The sequence below is a fragment of the Malus sylvestris genome, chromosome 4 (genome assembly GCF_916048215.2).
Source record: "Malus sylvestris chromosome 4, drMalSylv7.2, whole genome shotgun sequence".
NCBI classification, from domain to species: domain Eukaryota; kingdom Viridiplantae; phylum Streptophyta; class Magnoliopsida; order Rosales; family Rosaceae; genus Malus; species Malus sylvestris.
In genome coordinates, this window is record NC_062263.1 from 8,952,188 (window position 1) to 8,970,421 (window position 18,234).

Sequence of the window (18,234 nt, forward strand, 5' to 3'; positions counted from 1 at the left end):
GTCAAAGAATATACCTGCCGTAAAAATTGACATCCTGCTCAACTTCACATGATAGTCAGAAACTTGTTTCAAAACTTAACGCTGCTCTAGAAAGAGAAACCCACCCAAAAAGAGGAATGCCAAAAAAAAAAAAAGGAAAGCTATAACGAAAAATCGCTACCTATTTTAGCATTTTTAGTTTTTAGCGTAAATTTTTTAGTATAAGTTCAAAAATTGTCATTTAGCATAAGTGTTGTATTCCACAAAACCTACACCCTAAACCCCAAAATTAAACTCTATTCATAATTTTTTTTTTACTTAGAGAAAACCCTAAACCCTAAACAAAAACTCGGAAATTTCATCATAAACTCTCATTCAAAATCCCGAAAATCCAAATCAAATAGGGTCGAATGGTAATTTCCGGTCAGTCTAAGTTGTCAGGTAGCGAGTACAGTGAGATATAAAAGAGCATGGTCAGTACTCAGTAGTGATAAATTCACACAGAAGCCTTGGGGGATTCTTTTTCTGACACAAACCCAAGCAACAAAGAAAACAAGTCTTTCTCGGCATTGGTCTCCTTCCAACTCCCCTTCTTGAAATCGGAGTTGTCTTTTGGTTGGCTGCAGCGACCCGGCGGCGTCGCTTTACTCATCACAGTAAGAAAAACCTCCCTCTTTCTCTCTCTCTCTCTCTCTCTCTCTCTCTCTCTCCTGCTTTTTTTCCCGTTTGCTATTTTCCTCTGTTGGGTCACCTTTTTCTTTGAGTTTTACAGCAAACCTTTCTGTTTCTGGGAAAAAGGCACATGCTTTTGCAGATACCTGTCTGAAATTTGGTATCTTTTTAGAACTTTGGTGTTTTGGTTTCCTGGGATTGCTGCTACATGGTTGTTTGTGTATGATCATGTTGATTTTTTAAGATATTTTTTATGTGCTTTCATTGATTTTTCTGTGAAAGTTTGATTCTTTTGGGTGATAAGTGTATTTTCTTGTGTTTCTTGACATCCTGGTTTGTGGGTTTGTTGGAATTTGATGGTTTTGGCAATGTGCATGGGAAAATTTGGCTCTGGTGGTCTGCATGTTGGGTTTGATCATTTGGGGAGGTTAAAAAAAATGGACCTTTGCACAATGTGGATTGAAATCTTGTGTTATTTGTAAGATATGTTGATTGAAATGCTAGAATTTTAGCGTGTCTGAGACAATCGTGGTTTCTGGTGTATCTGATGTAATTTTGTTTGATTTATGAACATATAAGGTGGTGAAAGCAAGGTATTCTGTTTTCCTATTGCCTAGGGGTTAATGAGATTGAGCAACAATGATGGTATGTGGTCAATTTTGGGATGAATATTTTGTTTTGTTAGGTTTCCAGTTTACAATGATCATTCCCGTGGTACCATTGTAATGGATTGTTTCGAACATATAAAAAAAATCATGTCTTACCTGTCTTTTTGTAGCTGAATTGTAGTCTATTGATTACGGTTTGATCACTAAAGCAGGAAGTGTGTTTTGTCAGTTTTATGGTGGGTGCGGTTGTTGTCCATTTGGTAATTCATCTGACAATCCCTGTTTGCGACTAATTTCCACATGTATTTCATTGTTTGAGTGTGCCACCACACATTCTGTACCGGTAGGAGTTAGAGTTTCCAGCTAAATTTTATAAATTAGCATCTATGCATTGATGATATAATGCTAAATTCTGTCGTTAGCCATGAACTTGTAACTTGTAAACATAGTGATTGTTATACTGGTGTGGACATAATATCTATTCATCACAGCTGTTTTTTGTTGTTCTTTTTTTTGTATTTGTATTTGTATTTGTATTTTCAGTGTGTTATATCCGATTCCATTCAGTTTCGTGTTTGATATGGATGCTTCAGAACGTGTCTGCAACGCGAATCAAGTTATTTATTGACATTGACTTGTTACCTGTTTCAAGGATTGGTTTAGTTTTCTCATATATAGGTTTCTTACAGGATAATTTCATATTGGATCAGCACCATTAATTTTTACATCAGCTTTAATTTCTCCAAAAGGCCATCTTTTGGTTTTGGCCTTAAACTTGTGAGTGAACTCACCATTATTACCGAAACTATGTGTACAAATATCTGGGGGGTGTTCGCTATGGATTTCCACAGGAAGCCCTTATTTTCTTATACAGTAAGCTTTTATGGTTGTCTACTCTTCATTGTTTTAACGCTCTGGCTATCATTGCAGGTTGTGTGATTTTTTGAGTAGCAGGGGTTAATCAAACCCCATGGACAGTGAATTGTATGAAGAAGAGCCAGTTCGATCTGGTATTATAACTGCCATACGTCTAAATGTTACAACTGGGGAAGATATTGTAAGTATTTTTCCCTTTCTTGTCTGCTTCCTTATATTTTCTTTTGTCTAGTTGGTACTCTTTTGGTTTTTTTAGCAAGTTTTTAATATAAGACTCAAGCCATTTTATCCGCATATGTATCATAGGTATCCAAGTTATGTTATTTTGGCATCTCATTAAGTTGTATTCATAGTTCATACTCTTATTTAATGCCTTCCAATTTCATTATAATGTAATAATAGATGCCTATGAATGTGTGCCCACGCGTGCATTTGCGTTTGTTTTGAGCTTTTGTTTGACTAGCACGTGACAATAAAACATGAGTGTGGCATTTGAATTTATACAACTCAGACTGTCTTTTATTTGATTTTGTTTCTTTAATCATTTCGTATTTGGTTTTAAGCTTAAACACTTCTCTCTCTCTCTCTCTCTCTCTCCCCCCCCCCCCCCCCCCCAGAGTTGAACTACATTCTTTACATATATGCCACTATGAATAGGTCTTTCTGAACTATGTTCTTTTATCATCTCATTAAGCTGTATTGGCACTCTTATTAGACGATATCTTCCACTTCTTCATCCGTTTGTCCAGTGTTATTTATAGTCATAGGCATTTTTAATGTATGAAATCTACTTCTGGAGTGTGTTTGAACATTTTATCATGTGACAATAATATGTGTGTCAGTACAACTGTACAAGTGTGAAGGGGTTATAGTTTCGTGGTTTAAATTTAGCATGATGCGTTTGATATATCAGATGAGAATTTATTAATACTTAATAATTCTGTAACAGCTAAGGATATCTGAAGAAACACCAATCAGTTCAGCCAGTGAGGTCACTGATCCTAGGTTCGGACTTCCAAATCCATCTGGTCAGTGCTCTACTTGTGGTGCCGAAAACAAGTTACAGAACTGTGAAGGTGTGGATGAACATTTAACATAATTCTTGATGCGGTTATCTTCAGTATTGTAATTGGTTTTGATCAATCATTTTAATTTCTAGGTCATTATGGGCGTATCCAGTTTCCATGCTCAATAGTCCATCCATATTATCTTCCGGAAGTTGTTCAAATCTTAAACAAGATTTGTGTAGGATGTAAATCTGTTAAGCAGGATCTAAAGCCCAAGGTCAGCTACCACGCTATTCGTGCTGATCACTGAGATGTGACTTACAGTTTGGCACTATTGAACTTTTGTTGCTATTTATTTTCCTTAATGGTTAAAGGTTAAAAGGCGATATGTTTGCTTAGTTTTGAAAATTGTTGTGATTACTGACGGTTATCCACATTAACCTATATCTCTCGTGTGTGTATTCGATGGAATTAGTTATTTAATTATCTCCTATTATGCATGCATCAGGGTGCTGATTCTCTAAGTGGTAAGAGAAAGCGCCAGGAGCACAAGGAGCGCAAGGGCTGCAAGTATTGTAAGGTGAGTCTGTTTGTCTCTTTGAGCGTAATTTCATTCTGTGTGCACCATTGTAACTTCAGTGAGTTTTTCAATTAATAGGGAAGTTCGTTAAGCTACCCAAGAATGAAGTTCAGAGTTTCTACGAGAGAACTCTTTAAAAGAAGTTGTATTATCGTGGAAGCAAGCGGAATATTGCCTTCTGACTATTGGGATTTTATTCCCAAAGATGCACAGCAAGACGAGAGTTGCGTTAAACCAAACAAAAGAATTCTATCTCATGCCCAGGTAACTTGACCTTCTTATATGTGCATGTCTTAATTGCACAATCTTTTAGAATTAACATTGATGTGCATATTTTTTATGTGGTATCTATGAGACAATTTCTTCAAACTCATAACTACTTTTCTTATTCATAAATCCATCAAACTGCTAAATCAGTCAGATGCATGCTTATGCACAGACGTGTAGTGATGCACACTACATAACTGTATGTATGAATGCACGTACGCCTACATTTTTGCTTCTGTGGAGTGGAGTACATTTTAGAGCATTTAGGTATGCCATTAGGAGACGGAATTATGAAGTTTATGAACTTGTTTTTAAATATGATGTTCTCCTCCTTAAGCCATCATTCCTTGTAAGAAAACAAAAAACGAAGGTTGTTTGTACCTGCTTTTACACTGGAATAGTTAAGCATTCATTTTCTCCTTATTGCATATGGAATGCAGGTTAAGAAACAAATTTATGGGAGATTTGTGTCTTAACTAACTGTTACAACAAATTGTTACCATATGAACCGTGAAAGTAGACATACCAATCTATCTCCAGATTATAAATACCAAAAATGATTGCTGTTTCTCTGATTGATTTTGTAGCATCCACACTGTTTGTTAATAGTTATTTAACATTGTGGCTTCAAGACTACGACTTTGCATTTTGATATCAACATAGCGTTCACAGCATTTGAGTTAAAGGATGTGTGTAATCAAAATAGTGCATTTCAGTTTTCTTACCTTTCCTGTCCATTCATTTTCAAACCATGCTTGATCCGATCTCTCTCTCTCTCTCTAAACTACCATCTTTTTTTTATTAAGCAGATAGGTGTAACATTAGGGCTGCACTTTCGAGTTCTTATGCAGATCACTCATAAACATGGTGCCCTCTTTCTGGCTTTCAGGTTCATCATTTGTTGAAGGATGTTGATCCAAATTTCGTTGCGAAGTTTGTCCCAATAACAGATTCACTTTCTATGGATTCTTTCCTTGTAACTCCAAATTGTCATCGCGTGACAGAATTTATGCATGCTTTTGCTAATGGGCAGCGGTTGATGTTTGTAAGTCTTTTTCTTTACTATGCTTGTCTTGATTGATTTGGTTAGTAAACTACCAAATAATTCCTTGCTTTTGTTTTTGCTTTCCTTCTATGCCTGCTTGTACGAATGTTTGTAGGATCATCGGACCACGGCTTATAGGAAACTTGTTGATTTCAAAGGTGTAGCTAATGAGCTGGGTTCTCGTGTTTTAGAATGCCTGAAAATTTCCAAGGCAAGCTAGTCAGTTATTTGTTTTTTCATGTTTATGTAGATAAGACTACGGTTCTTGCTTATGGTCATCCTTCTTAAATGCAGTTGAACTCTGAGAAACCGGGCAATGATTTGATTGCCGCTCAGCTAAAAAATGTCAAAGACGATCCTTCAAAATCATCTGGTTTGAGATGGATCAAAGATGTCTTTCTTGGGAAGCGAACTGATCACTGTTTTCGCACGGTGGTGGTTGGTGATCCAAACATAAAGCTCAGTGAAATTGGTATACCCTCAAATATTGCAGAGAGGATGCATATAGCGGAGAATCTGAACAGATGGAACTTAGAAAGGTTGGGTGCCACCTGCAATCTACTTTTAATGTTCAAACAAGTGATGCATGTTCGTAGAAAAGGTAGCATCGTTCTGGTACACCAGACAGATGAACTGCAGATGGGAGATGCTATTTACAGGCCTCTGAGTGATGGAGACATTGTGTTGATAAATAGGCCTCCATCGATACATCAACACTCTCTCATTGCTTTATTCGTCAAGATACTTCCGGCAGCGCCTGTTGTATCTATAAACCCACTCTGTTGCTCTCCATTTCGTGGTGATTTTGATGGTGATTGCCTTCATGGCTATGTTCCTCAATCAGTTGATGCCAAAGTTGAGCTTAGGGAGCTTGTTGCTTTAGATAAGCAATTGATTAATGGGCAGAGCGGTACCAACCTACTTTCACTTAGTCAGGATAGCTTAACGGCTGCCCATCTGATCCTGGAGGATGGTGTTCTCTTGAATCGTTCTCAAATGCAACAGTTGCAAAGGTTCTGTTGCAATGAACTGCCATCACCGGCAATTATTAAAGCTCCTTCACTTAATGGCCCTGCTTGGACCGGAAAGCAAGTTTTCAGCATGCTCCTACCTTTGGGTTTTGATTATGATTTTGCTCCAGATGGAGTTTGCGTTAGAAATGGGGAGCTGCTATCTTCTGAAGGTTCTTCATGGTTGCGAGATATGAGTGGAAATCTTTATCAGAGTCTCATTAAACATTGCCAGGGTCCGGTACTTGACATCCTGCATGCTGCTCAGGAAGTTTTTTGTGAGTGGTTGTCAATGAGGGGCTTGACTGTCTCTCTCTCGGACTTATACCTCGCTTCTGACTCATGTTCAAGGAATAACTTGATGGAGGAAATTTTCTGTGGGTTGCGAGAAGCAGAGCAGGCATGTATATTTAGACAGTTGTTGGTGGATAGTAGTCGGGAACTTCTTATGGGATGTGCTGAAGAGAATCAAAGTCCCGTGACTTCGGATGTCGACTACTTCTGTCATGAGAAGCAGAAATCTGCTGCCCTCAGTCAGGTTGTTCACGATGCTTTCAAGCAATTTTTCCGGGATATTCAAAATTTAGCTTACAAATATGCCGGTACGGACAACTCTTTGATGAATATGCTCAAGGCTGGAAGCAAGGGTAATATGCAGAAATTAGTGCAGCACAGTATGTGCCTTGGTTTGCAAAACTCACTAGTTCCATTATCATTCAGAATTCCCAACCAGCTCTCGTGTGCTGCATGGAATAATCAAAAGGCAATCAGTTCAGATCAGAAGGTTGAGGGAAGTTCTGAATGTGTTGAGTCCTACATCCCCTCTGCCGTGGTTGAAAACTCTTTCTTGACAGGCTTAAATCCATTAGAATGTTTCATTCATTCAGTAACAAGTCGAGATAGTTCTTTTAGTGGAAATGCTGATCTTCCTGGGACTTTGACACGAAAGCTTATGTTTTTCATGAGGGATTTGTGCACTGCTTATGATGGAACGGTGAGAAATGCATATGGGAACAAGGTTGTTCAGTTCTCCTATGACATATCCTCTCCAGATAGTGCTAGTACTGGAGATGACGAGAGTATTACTGCTTGTGATGGTGTAGGTGGTCAACCTGTTGGCTCATTGTCTGCCTGTGCCATATCTGAAGCTGCATACAGCGCTCTAGATCAGCCAGTTAGTCTTCTCGAAACTTCTCCACTTCTAAATCTGAAGGTACTCTCCCTCTCTGGTCCCAATTATATTACTTCTCGTTACATGCGACAATAATGCTTATAAATTGACGATAATTAACACGGATTCAACTATACTGTTCTGGAAATACTTGTGGCATTTCTGAGCTGATATACTTGTGCAGAATATCTTGGAATGTGGTTCAAAGAAAAGCAGTGCCAAGCAGACCATGTCTCTATATTTATCTGAGAAGCTTGGAAGACATAGGCATGGTTTCGAGTATGCAGCCTTGGAAGTTAAGAACTATTTGGAAGGGCTGAAATTTTCCGATATTGTTTCTACGGTCCTGATAATGTTAGATACCACTCATTTTCTTATCTGCATATATTTTAGCTTCCCTTTTGTTTTGATTTTTTCATGTATTTACATTTTTTAACTTCTTTTTTTTGTCGGTATCAGCTTCTCCTCCCAAAACGGGAGTAAAAAACGTTTCAGCCCATGGGTTACCCACTTTCACATAGGCAAGGTAGTACAAGCTGTAATGTGTAGCGTTTTTCGGTTTACACAAGCTCCATTCTCTGGTATAACTTTGTTTCCATTCAGGAAATTGTGGGGAGGAGGAGACTGAAGATGCATTCCATTGTCAATTCCCTTTATGCTAGGTGCAACTCTGCCAGACCAGAACTAAAAGCTATTCTTCGCAGTTTGCTGATTACGAGCAAGTAAGCTGTCGACTTTGTTGATCTTTTACTTGATTTTACAACTGGGTCTAGGAGTAGGTTAAGTTTCGGCCTGAATTCCTTCTGTTTTACTATGCTGTCCCATCACGACCCATTAGCCATGAGCAACTGGCCTTCTCCATCTTGCTTCACCTTAGGCAGGGACCCGCCCCAATTTCTCTTAGGATACCGAATCTAGGCATGATATTATTGGGTTGCACCAGCGGCACCTATTTGCAACAACACTAATGCTATGTCTCTGTCTTAGAGTTTAAACTGAATCCATCTCGTTGGTCTTTACTGTCCCTTTTAACCTGGCTGATAAATGGCAGGGACTGTTCTGAAGCTCACACATGCAAGGGAGATAACGACACGTTTTGCATCACTGTTACTATGGCTGAAAACCACAAAAGTTCTTCTGAACAGCTGGATAAAGCTCGAGACTTGGTGATACCTTTCCTGCTTGAAACAGTAGTTAAAGGTTGGTTGTGCACCGAGGATCATTTTCATCCTGCTTTAGATTTTTGTATTTTTAGGCTTGATAGCTCGCAGAAATTTAGTTATTTTTCTCTGAATGCATAATTTGTAGTGTCCGCAATGACAGGAAATGCCTTTGCCTACCGAAAACTTATGTAGGCAGAAAAAGAAAAATATCTCAAATCCTTAGGGTTTGAGGCCTTTTTCAGCATGCATCACTGCTTAAAGCTTGGCTTACGTTGAACACTTAGGCTATACGAGAACGGGATGGGATAATAAATTAGAGTGTGTGCAGGGATGGGGAATGGGATTCCCGTTGAAGTAGAATACAGGTTGCAGGTGGATGACAAATTTTAAGATGGAGTGGGGGATAGGAAATGCCATCTTTGGCTCTGACTCTGACCAGGCCATGCTGTTTCCTATTCTCCATACTAGAATTTCCACACTAGAATTTCGGAATACTTTACCAATAAGTATGATAAGATCATGAATTCGATGCTTTTTACGTTGTTTTCCCTTACTTTTGAAGAGAAGTTTTAGATTGAGCATTTGGTGGGAAAAAAATATCGTAAAAGCATAAAAATTCTGTAAAATTTTCTTTTAGCAACTCCAGTCCTTTTTTGTTATTTGTGAATATTGTTGAGACTTGTTGAATGAGGATAGTTTAAATTTTCTTAAACATATTTTGCATAGTCATGCCCTCCTTTACGTTGTGCTCATCTTATGTTTCTTAGGGTTATTGGAGGTGAAAAAGGTGGATATTTTGTGGAATGACCAACCCAAACGATCAAAAGTAGCTGATGGTTCATCCGGTGAACTGTACTTGAAGGTTTCTATGGTAGGAAAGAGCGGCAAGAAAAGACTTTGGAGTATGCTTTTGGATAGTTGTATCCAGATTATGAATGTGATTGATTGGTCACGAAGTCATCCCGATAATGTTCATGAGTATTGCCTTGCCTATGGAATTGATGTTGGGTGGAACTATTTCCTCAATGTGAGATTCCTCTGTTTTTTTATTCCTTCACAAAATGAGATATGTTTCATATGCTAACTAATTCAATGCATTTTTAATTGCAGAGTTTAGAGAGCACATGCAATGACATTGGAAAGAACATACTCCCTGAACATTTGATCCTTGTAGCAGATTGCCTCACATGCACAGGAGAATTTGTGGGCTTAAATGCCAAGGGCATTGCCCAACAACAAGAACACGCATCTGTATCATCTCCATTCATGCAAGCGTGTTTCTCTGTAAGTGCCGTACTTAGTTTTTGGTTTATTTACTTTATCGCATTTTACCTTTAAATAAGGTTATTTTAGTCATAATTCACGTAATCATTCTAAAACTTCGTGTAGACTCCCGGGGCTTGCTTTGTAAAAGCAGCCAAGGCTGGAGCCATGGATGAACTTCCGGGGAGTTTGGAAGCCTTGGCATGGGGAAAGCTTCCTCCTTCTGGGACTGGCAGGCAATTTGAGGTTTTATTTTCTCAAAAGGTAGAGTTTAGACTGTTCTTGCTAATTTTATGCTATAATTAGTTGCAGAAAATTAAGTTAATCTACCAACTAAGGTGTTTTGAGGGATACAAGAGTAAGCTTTTGGTAAAAAGAGATTTAGTATTCCTCGCCTCGATTCAAGAAAAGCAGAGGATTATAGGGTTCCAATTTAAGGCATTTGCTACACAGTACAACCTATGCCTTGAGCTTCGCTTTGCTGAAATTATACTGGTTTTGAACGATGAGATTGTCTATAAATCTAATCAGAATCCTTAATGGTTTTTTAAAGTAACATGTAGCTTTATTATCAAGTCCCTTCGCATTTTAGTGATGACTTATAATTCTTATTGAATCTGTAAACTTATCAAAATCCTCCAGAGTTTGAACTATGGTATCTCAATTTTTTTTTTCTTTTTTTTTTTTTCAAATATGTTTGGCATTTTATCACTTTCTTCAGTGGACACTTACAGGTCTCATCCTCTTCTTTTATCATCAGGGGCTCAACTTGTCTAAGCCACTTGATGTTTATGACATGCTTCGATGCCAAATTGGTTCCATTTGCATTAAGGAGAATGAAGTGAAAATGCCTGAAGTTTCGAACAATTCACTCGACAAATGTGGTTCTCCATATCTGCTCCAAAATGCAAAACACGTTGGGCTTGAGAAGTTTGAGAGTATATCCAAATCAGTCATTAAAAAGTATCTCAAGTTCAATGATATCCTCAAGTGGTCTCAGACGTGGAGGCACATACTGCGCAAGTAAGTTAACCCCCTAGGATGTTCCTGTCCATTTTGTCTCTTGCCTTGCATGATGCCACTTTGACTTATCTTCCGTCAAGGTTAATCACATCTTGAGCTTTTGTATGGTTGTCATTTTGCACTTTCTAATTAGTATTATCAAAATCCATCCCTTTCTTTGTTTGGTAGATAGAACTCAGAGAAAATATACTCAATCTGACTTCTATATCACTACCACACCTGTTGGTAGAGCTTGCACAGTTACACCTCCACTTGTACCAAATTGTACTTTTCTAGAGTAATGTTCTTCAAAAAAAGACACTTGTAAATTGTAGCATTACGTAATATCCTTGAAGTTCCATTTTGGCTACCTTTGTACATCGTATTTGATTATTCTTCAAAATTTTATTTTTTAGTACCCTTTTTTTGTACAAAGTTCAAACTGAATTGAAGGAGTTCTTGCATAATTATTCTATATTGAAAATGCTTGTTTTGTTTGAAAGTTGTAACGAGACATTAAGCACTCCATTGTGAAGACATTTGGGAATGCTGATATTCTCTTGCAAACAGTCTTTTTCCAACTTACAATGTTTAGGAGCATCCTCATACTAACACTGAATTACATTGAATCCAGCAGTTTCCAACGAAAACAGAAATAAAAAATTGTTTCTCACATGTACATAACTCGTGTAAATGCAGGTATCCAATCAATGAGACGTTAAATGATGAGGACAAGTCAAAATTGATGACGGCTTTATATTTTCATCCTCATAGAATGGATAAGATTGGACCTGGAGTTCAAGACATAAAGGTACATTATCTTGAAAGAATCTCTCGTAAATTGGTAAATGTTGCAAGGTACTTGGTAAAAGTATTTTTATAGCTGCTTTGCGCTTTCAACTTGATTTAGATGTACGTTCGTGTGTTCAGCCATCTTATGTATATTAACAACTTGATAATACAAAAATTGCTTGCTCAATGCATTTAGCTGTTGCTGGTTTAAGCGTAAAGATGCAGAGCATTGACATTTTCCAGGCAATGCATCTTGAAGTGCCAATGAACAAATACTTGAAAGAATGCAATTTCATGATGATTTTCTTTCCTATCTTTTATAGATCGGCGCTCACCCTAAACATGAGGAGGCACACTGCTTTATGGTGGTACGAACAGATGGAACTGTTGAAGATTTTTCGTACCACAAGTGTGTGATGGGTGCTCTTGAGATTGTAGCACCTCAGAGGGTTAAGAGCTACCAGGCAAAATGGTTTGGCCGCGGACCTGAGTAAACTGGTTCTTATCATGTGTATTCCCCGGTGTCCAAGCATGTACAGTAGGTGTAGACTGAAGAAATAATTTCCATCCAAAGTTAGCTTGTTGGGCAGCGCCGGTGGATAAAGTTAGTATTCATGAATTTTGCTCATCTAACCATAAAAAGGGCAGCGACTCATTTCAACGAGACTGTTTTGAAGTTCTCATACCTTTATCAAAGCTGTAATCCTTGTTCATACATAGGCTCTCGGGTACGAAATGAGCCATCATCGGCCCAGAGTAACTAGTAAGGAAACAGAATATTTTGAGCTTGAAGAGGGCTTGGCGAAGTCGGCCATTTTTCTTTCGTTTTTGCTTTTGTTTTCAATGAAAGTGTCTAAGCTTAGTCTGTGTGGCTCCAATGCTCTATGCTTCCTTTTGCTACTTCTACTGGAACTTGTTTGCCTTACATTTAGAAACAGGCGGAAGAGATCTAGTGGAAGTAGCAAGGGGAAGCTGGCATTGGATTGGGCCCCCCTTTATTCTTCTTGTAATATTTTGACAACTGAATCAATCGTATTTATTAATATTTGTTTTTGGAGACATTTTCGACATTCACTTAAGGCTAGCCGACATTCACTTCTCCCAGACCCTGCGTAAAGCGGGAGCCTTGTGCACTGGGTACGACCTTTTTAGACATTTTCGAATTACTGCATAATTTTGCCTCAGTTAAGGTGCCATGTCATGCATGCCGCATTTTCGTACCACATTTTGATACCGCATGATGTGGCATATGTTGTACGTAGTTATCATTAAGTGAGAAAATTATAAACTAGTGCGCATCATGTGATACATAATTGTGATACGAGCCACAACTAACATTATTGAGGCGCTTAGGGTCCCTAAATTTCAGGACTGGCCCTGCAGATCTGCTTTGTAGTTAAGAGTGCTATTATCATATCCGGCTCATTGGTGTAGATCCCCACCGTTATCCGCATCCGCGGATATTTTTGCCATTCCCACATGGAGCCATCAAATATTCCAAGTTGAATGTCAAACAATTAGACGACGACACATGATGAGCAAAGCTTCGGCACATGAGTCCATGACATGAACAGGTGTTGTGGGTGGCATGATTTGTGTGCAGTGTATGATTTGCCAACTGCTACCTGCGGGATCCATCATCCATATGGGTTCCTCATCAACTTGTCGACCAGAGGAAACCAAACAAATAATACCATTCACAATGCATCAACGTGTATCGAAATTTGTGAGCGGTAAATTGTCTCAGTGGTTACGTTATTTCTCTTCAATTCACTGCGCTTTCAGTTTAAATTCAACTATTTTCTGTTAATGTAAAAGAAAAACATGTATCAAAATCTCGTCTATTAAATTTCAAACATAAAAATTCTAAGAAAACAAAACCGAATGCCACTAGACCAAAATGTTATCTGCCAGCAAACGAGTAGCTATTCAATTGTTTGCTTTCCAACTCATTAAGAAAATTATTTCCAAATCAGCTACCACGAGCACCTTGAGCTGGAAGGCAATCCTTGTGTAAGAACATGTACAAGCCACCTTGCCCCATCAAGCAGACCCACATGCGGACCTTGTTCAAAATTTTCTTTTTTGAACTTGAATGCTCGAAACTCATCCACTAAGAGCTCGTTTGAAAATGTTTTTAAAATGATTGAATTCATTTGCAGTACAAGTATTTTTGGGTTCACCAGTTATGTGTATTTTATATGAAGCATTTTAAGTGCTTTTCCAAAATTCACCTGCATTTTTACTAAAAATTTGTTCCAAAAAACCTTTCACTAAGAACGCTTTCAATCATCAAGCACTTCTAACACGCTCTAAAATATGGGGCCCATCATAACCCAAAAATGAAAGAAAGGTTGAGCTATAGGTTCGCCGTGCCGCCTACAAGGTTATCGGCTGCTTACGGTCGCTTTCCTTGTAATTACGTAGGTGCATTTTTTGGACCGGACAGCGACGTCTCCGCATAGTGGATCAAAAATTTATGACATGACAGCGATGGCCCAGCTACAATGATAAGAACGATACCTCTCAAGTTTATTGTGATTATCTCTGGGATTAAACTTTATATGAAGGACATACCTTTAGGCAGTATTTGAAAAGTTCTAGTCGTCTAGAACCATTGATCATGTAATAGGACAAGGATTGTCTGCCCTCCTAGTTGTGGTGCCCTTCCATGCCCTCCTATTTTGTGCGGTCACGGTTAAGCCACGTCAATATTTTATATTAATTTTTTAATGAGATAATAAGACAAAAAACAATAAAAATATAAAATATTAACGTTGCTTAACCGTGGCCACATAAAATAGGAGGGCATGGAAGGGCACCACAACTAGGAGGGCAGACAATCCTTGTCCCATGTAATATGGTTGAAATATTGACGTGAGTACAAATTATAATAAAAATAATAAAAATATTATTTTTGTGTGCATTTCTTATTCTAAATTACAACTTTTATTGAATGATATCACTCGTCATTGCACTAATATCTTTTGTGATAAAATACAACTCAAGATGTGTATGTAGTTAAGTTAGTTGATAATATTTTTTTTTTGGCTAAAGTTAGTTGATACTATCAATGTGATTAATAGTGAGCCGTTGACTCTTCAGAACCTTTAACACAACTCTCACACAAAAGATGTAAAAGTTGAACTTATGGAATGGATTCCACGCACACATATATGATGCAATGCATCAAGGCGCACGATAAATTGAGATGGGTTGTATGATGTTGTAGTAACCTTCTCATTCATATCTTCTTGTTTTACCTCTCGATTCTTATTTTTGTCTTGCAATGTTGCATGATATTCGGAACTATATAATTTTAGGTCATAATCTGAAAATTAACTATGCAAAAAGTCAACCAAATTAAAAACTGTTTACTTTTGATTAATGTTGTTAAAATCTCTAGACCAGGACAGACCACAAGCCTATTTGAGGACTCAGAGATGGGGTCTTAGCCCATATTTTGGTATTTACAAATTATCTTCTTTTTTTTTTTTTTTTTTTATACTGATTACCTAGATTTTGATTTAGTGAAGAAAACTATCATTACCAACTCAATCAACCATCATTGCCACAATTCCTTTTATTTTTTAGTTATATTTTTATAAAACAAGAAAATGGCAACGCATCCTTCGTATCTTTAAGATCTTTAATTTAATACTTAGTTGAAGCCATCTAATAATCCATTAATCTGAGTAAATTAATGGGTTAGCTTTTACGTCATACCTTTTTTCAGATGGCCACATTTCTGAAGTCCTTATTTTTTTTCTCTATTATGTCTCTTTGTTAATATTCTGATTCTTGTTCCCTCCTTTGTGTCTCTATTGTGTCCATCCGTCGATTGCAATTGTATGAATTGCAGGAACTCTGACTCTTCACCTCCGCCATAATATTCTTCCTTGCTCGGATAGGGTTTGAGAGATGATAACCGAGAAGGAGATTGGCTCCGATTAAGAATACGCTTGTATATTTTAGTTTTTTATTTTAATTTTTAAATAATCAAAGAAAAAGGTTAATGTTGCAGTTCTATTTAGAATATGAATGTAATTGTTAAATCCTAGAGAATATGGGAAAGTATTATATATTCCTATTAGGATTAGATTACCTATTAAATGTTGTAATCATAGAGGGAAAGGTATTTACCCTTCCAACTACTATAAATTAAGGCACAATGGGGTGAATCAAATACACCTCACAATTAAATCAATCTCTCTTCTCTCTAAAGTGGCCGGCCTCCCTCTCTCTCTCTCTAAACCTTAGATCGCTCAATTAAATAGGCCTACAACACGTTATCAGCACGCTCTTGCCAGAAGCTGAGGAACTGAAGCATCATAGGAGGAGGCTATCATCCACCACATTCAAAGGCTTATTCGTTTTCTGCTGCTCAGGTACGCTTAAAATAAAGGAAGATATTTGAAACGACCCATGAAGCATGAAAACATTCCCATGATGCATGAACCCCCTATATTTATATTTTCCTTCCGATATATATATTGTATATGTTCATATATTTGTCACTATATATATTTGTTTCATGCATCGCACAATTGAATTGTTACGTGGAATTTGTGAGTCAATGTATAAAATTAAATTAGAAGCATATTAGGTTTTTCCTAAAACCTAAAGGGAATTGAAAAAAGAAAAGAAAAAGGGGGAATGGGATTTGGTGCATCGCACCATCCCTGTGCCAAAAAGGAAAACAGGCTTCGGCCTGATTTTGGTTTCTTTGCTGGGCCTGCAGCCCATGGCCTTTCTCGGCCTACATCAAAAACCTGCCAGCCCTCGGCTGGGCGCCTTATGCACACAAGGCACACAAAGCCAGCCCTCGGGTTGGGCCTCTTGCGCCACAAAATCAAGGCCCCAGCTTCGCTGGGCTCCCTGCGTGACCAACTCACAAGCCTTGGGCTTGCCCCCGTGACCCCTTGGACCAAAACACCTAAACCAGCTACGGCTGGGGGTTTTGTCCCTCCCGTGGCCTGCAGCCATACCCTAGGCCCTATTAGGCCCTGCCGTTTTTACTCAAGGCACCCCGTGCCTTCCCTTACCCACGGCACCTATGCCCAAATTATTTTAGGGCATTTTTCCACCCACAAGCTATTATTTTAGCATTTTAAATAATTTAACCAGTATGATAATATTATTTGCTTCTACAATCAACCCTGTATTGCCCGATTGATTGAATTAATTAAAAGTGACTTGCAGTCCACTAATCTGATAATGAATCCAAAATTATTGACCTAAATATCACTTTTGGACATTAACGATTCAATAATTTATTTTTATACTTTGAATCGTCACATACTTTCGTAGTACCGAAGCTCTCACACTTAAGTTCCCGAAGCCAACTCAAATCCACTACACTTAGTTAGTATATTGCATTCTGTGTTTCTTGCAGGAACCTCTCATTATGAACTAATCATTCATAAAACTAATTTGAACCTGTAGTTTCAAAATTAGTGCCTTTGAAACCTGAAGTTTTCATTCAAAACATACCACATGAAACCTAAAGTTTTCATGCATAAATTAAACTAATACATGTCTATAGAACTAGTATGTTCTACGATATATGTCTATGGCTTACCACACGTTTTCCCCTTTGTTTTAGGGACATGTCGAACTTGAACAAGCTCGATTTCTCCGCTCTCGAAGTCTCTGGAAGAAACTATCTAAAGTGGGTTCAAGACGTGAAGCTCCATCTCACTGCAAAGGGTATTAGAGCCACCATTAAGACACATATTCCCCGACAAACCTGTTGACGAAGCTCAGAAGGCTACTGCAATGATCTTCATTCGAAGACACATCCATGATGCATTGCAGACTGAGTACCTCACTGAGGAAGACCCACGCACCCTCTGGCTTGCTCTGGCTAACCGTTTCGATCACCAGAAAGACATATACTTGCCTGAAGCAAGACACGACTGGCAGCATCTTTGCTTCCAAGATTTTAAGTCCGTGAATGAATACAACTCTGAAGTTTGTAGAATTCGTTCTTTGTTGAAATTCTGCAAAGGGGAACTAACCGAATCATATCTCATTGAGAAGACCTATTTGACCTTCCATGCCACCAATATTGTCCTGCAGCAACAATATAGGGCACATAAATTCACCAAGTTTTCGGATTTGATCTCTGTTTTACTTCTTGCTGAAAAGCAGAACCAGCTTTTGATGAGGAATCATCCAGCTCGACCCACTGGCTCAAACGCTGCGCCTGAAGCATATGCGACCAATTTTAGCAGCCATAAATGATGAAAGAACCGTCGTGGCCCTGGAAATGGGCGGCAAGCCCAACCACGGGCCCAAGGTCAATAGAGTGCCACACCTAAAGGAAGAATTGCGACCCAGCAACGTCCACCACTCACACCTAAGGTCTCAAACTTCAAGAACAAGGGCAAAGCTCCCGTTCAGGCCGCTTTTATTGAACTGGATATGTGCTATCGCTGTGGATCAAATGATCATTGGTCACGCGTATACCGAGCTTCCCCTGAGGCTATTGCCAAGTATCATTCCCGTTGTGAGTCTAACTTTGCACATGTGGATCATCTGGACGATGCAACCACATCAATGGAGATATCAGACTTCCATGAAGCATCAGCACCTATGGAAGACTAAATTAGACATGTTTTAGGGCATTAGCCCCTAGTGGCTGAACCCACTAAGAGTGGCCGGCCCCTACCCCCTATTTTGCTAGGTTTATGGTTTAATTTTGAACAATTTTTCTATGTATTTGGAATCATTTGTTTGGTTTTGGTTTGTTTTGAATTATGGATTGTTATTGGAATGGATATTATTTTCTCAAATT

At 38.4% G+C, this 18,234-nt stretch overlaps 1 protein-coding gene across 3 annotated transcripts; it reads left to right on the top strand.

Annotated features, from left to right (window-relative positions):
- Nucleotides 1-459: 459 nt before the first annotated feature.
- Nucleotides 460-12,496, top strand: LOC126619880 (DNA-directed RNA polymerase IV subunit 1). Of its 3 annotated transcripts, none has more exons than XM_050288299.1 (20): nucleotides 460-635; nucleotides 1,231-1,296; nucleotides 2,190-2,316; nucleotides 3,085-3,211; nucleotides 3,295-3,419; nucleotides 3,651-3,722; nucleotides 3,801-3,986; nucleotides 4,879-5,034; nucleotides 5,150-5,245; nucleotides 5,329-7,257; nucleotides 7,400-7,569; nucleotides 7,675-7,741; nucleotides 7,819-7,937; nucleotides 8,267-8,415; nucleotides 9,146-9,405; nucleotides 9,489-9,662; nucleotides 9,768-9,905; nucleotides 10,402-10,664; nucleotides 11,343-11,454; nucleotides 11,759-12,496. In XM_050288299.1, the coding sequence occupies exons 3-20, from the start codon at nucleotides 2,230-2,232 to the stop codon at nucleotides 11,927-11,929; spliced, it is 4,401 nt and encodes a 1,466-aa protein (XP_050144256.1). In that variant the 5' UTR covers nucleotides 460-635; nucleotides 1,231-1,296; nucleotides 2,190-2,229; the 3' UTR covers nucleotides 11,930-12,496. The 3 variants fall into 3 exon arrangements, with proteins under 3 accessions (XP_050144256.1, XP_050144257.1, XP_050144254.1); XM_050288300.1 differs by lacking the exon at nucleotides 1,231-1,296 and adding an exon at nucleotides 1,949-2,036; XM_050288297.1 differs by lacking the exon at nucleotides 1,231-1,296.
- The last annotated feature ends 5,738 nt before the right edge of the window (nucleotides 12,497-18,234 follow it).

Excerpts from the sequence above, each read along its gene's own strand:
- LOC126619880 (XM_050288299.1), top strand. The coding sequence starts at position 2,230 with ATGGACAGTGAATTGTATGAAGAAGAGCCAGTTCGATCTGGTATTATA. Across the intron at positions 9,406-9,488 it reads GGTGGAACTATTTCCTCAAT|AGTTTAGAGAGCACATGCAA; the intron begins GTGAGATTCCTC and ends TTTTAATTGCAG. Across the intron at positions 10,665-11,342 it reads TGGAGGCACATACTGCGCAA|GTATCCAATCAATGAGACGT; the intron begins GTAAGTTAACCC and ends GTGTAAATGCAG.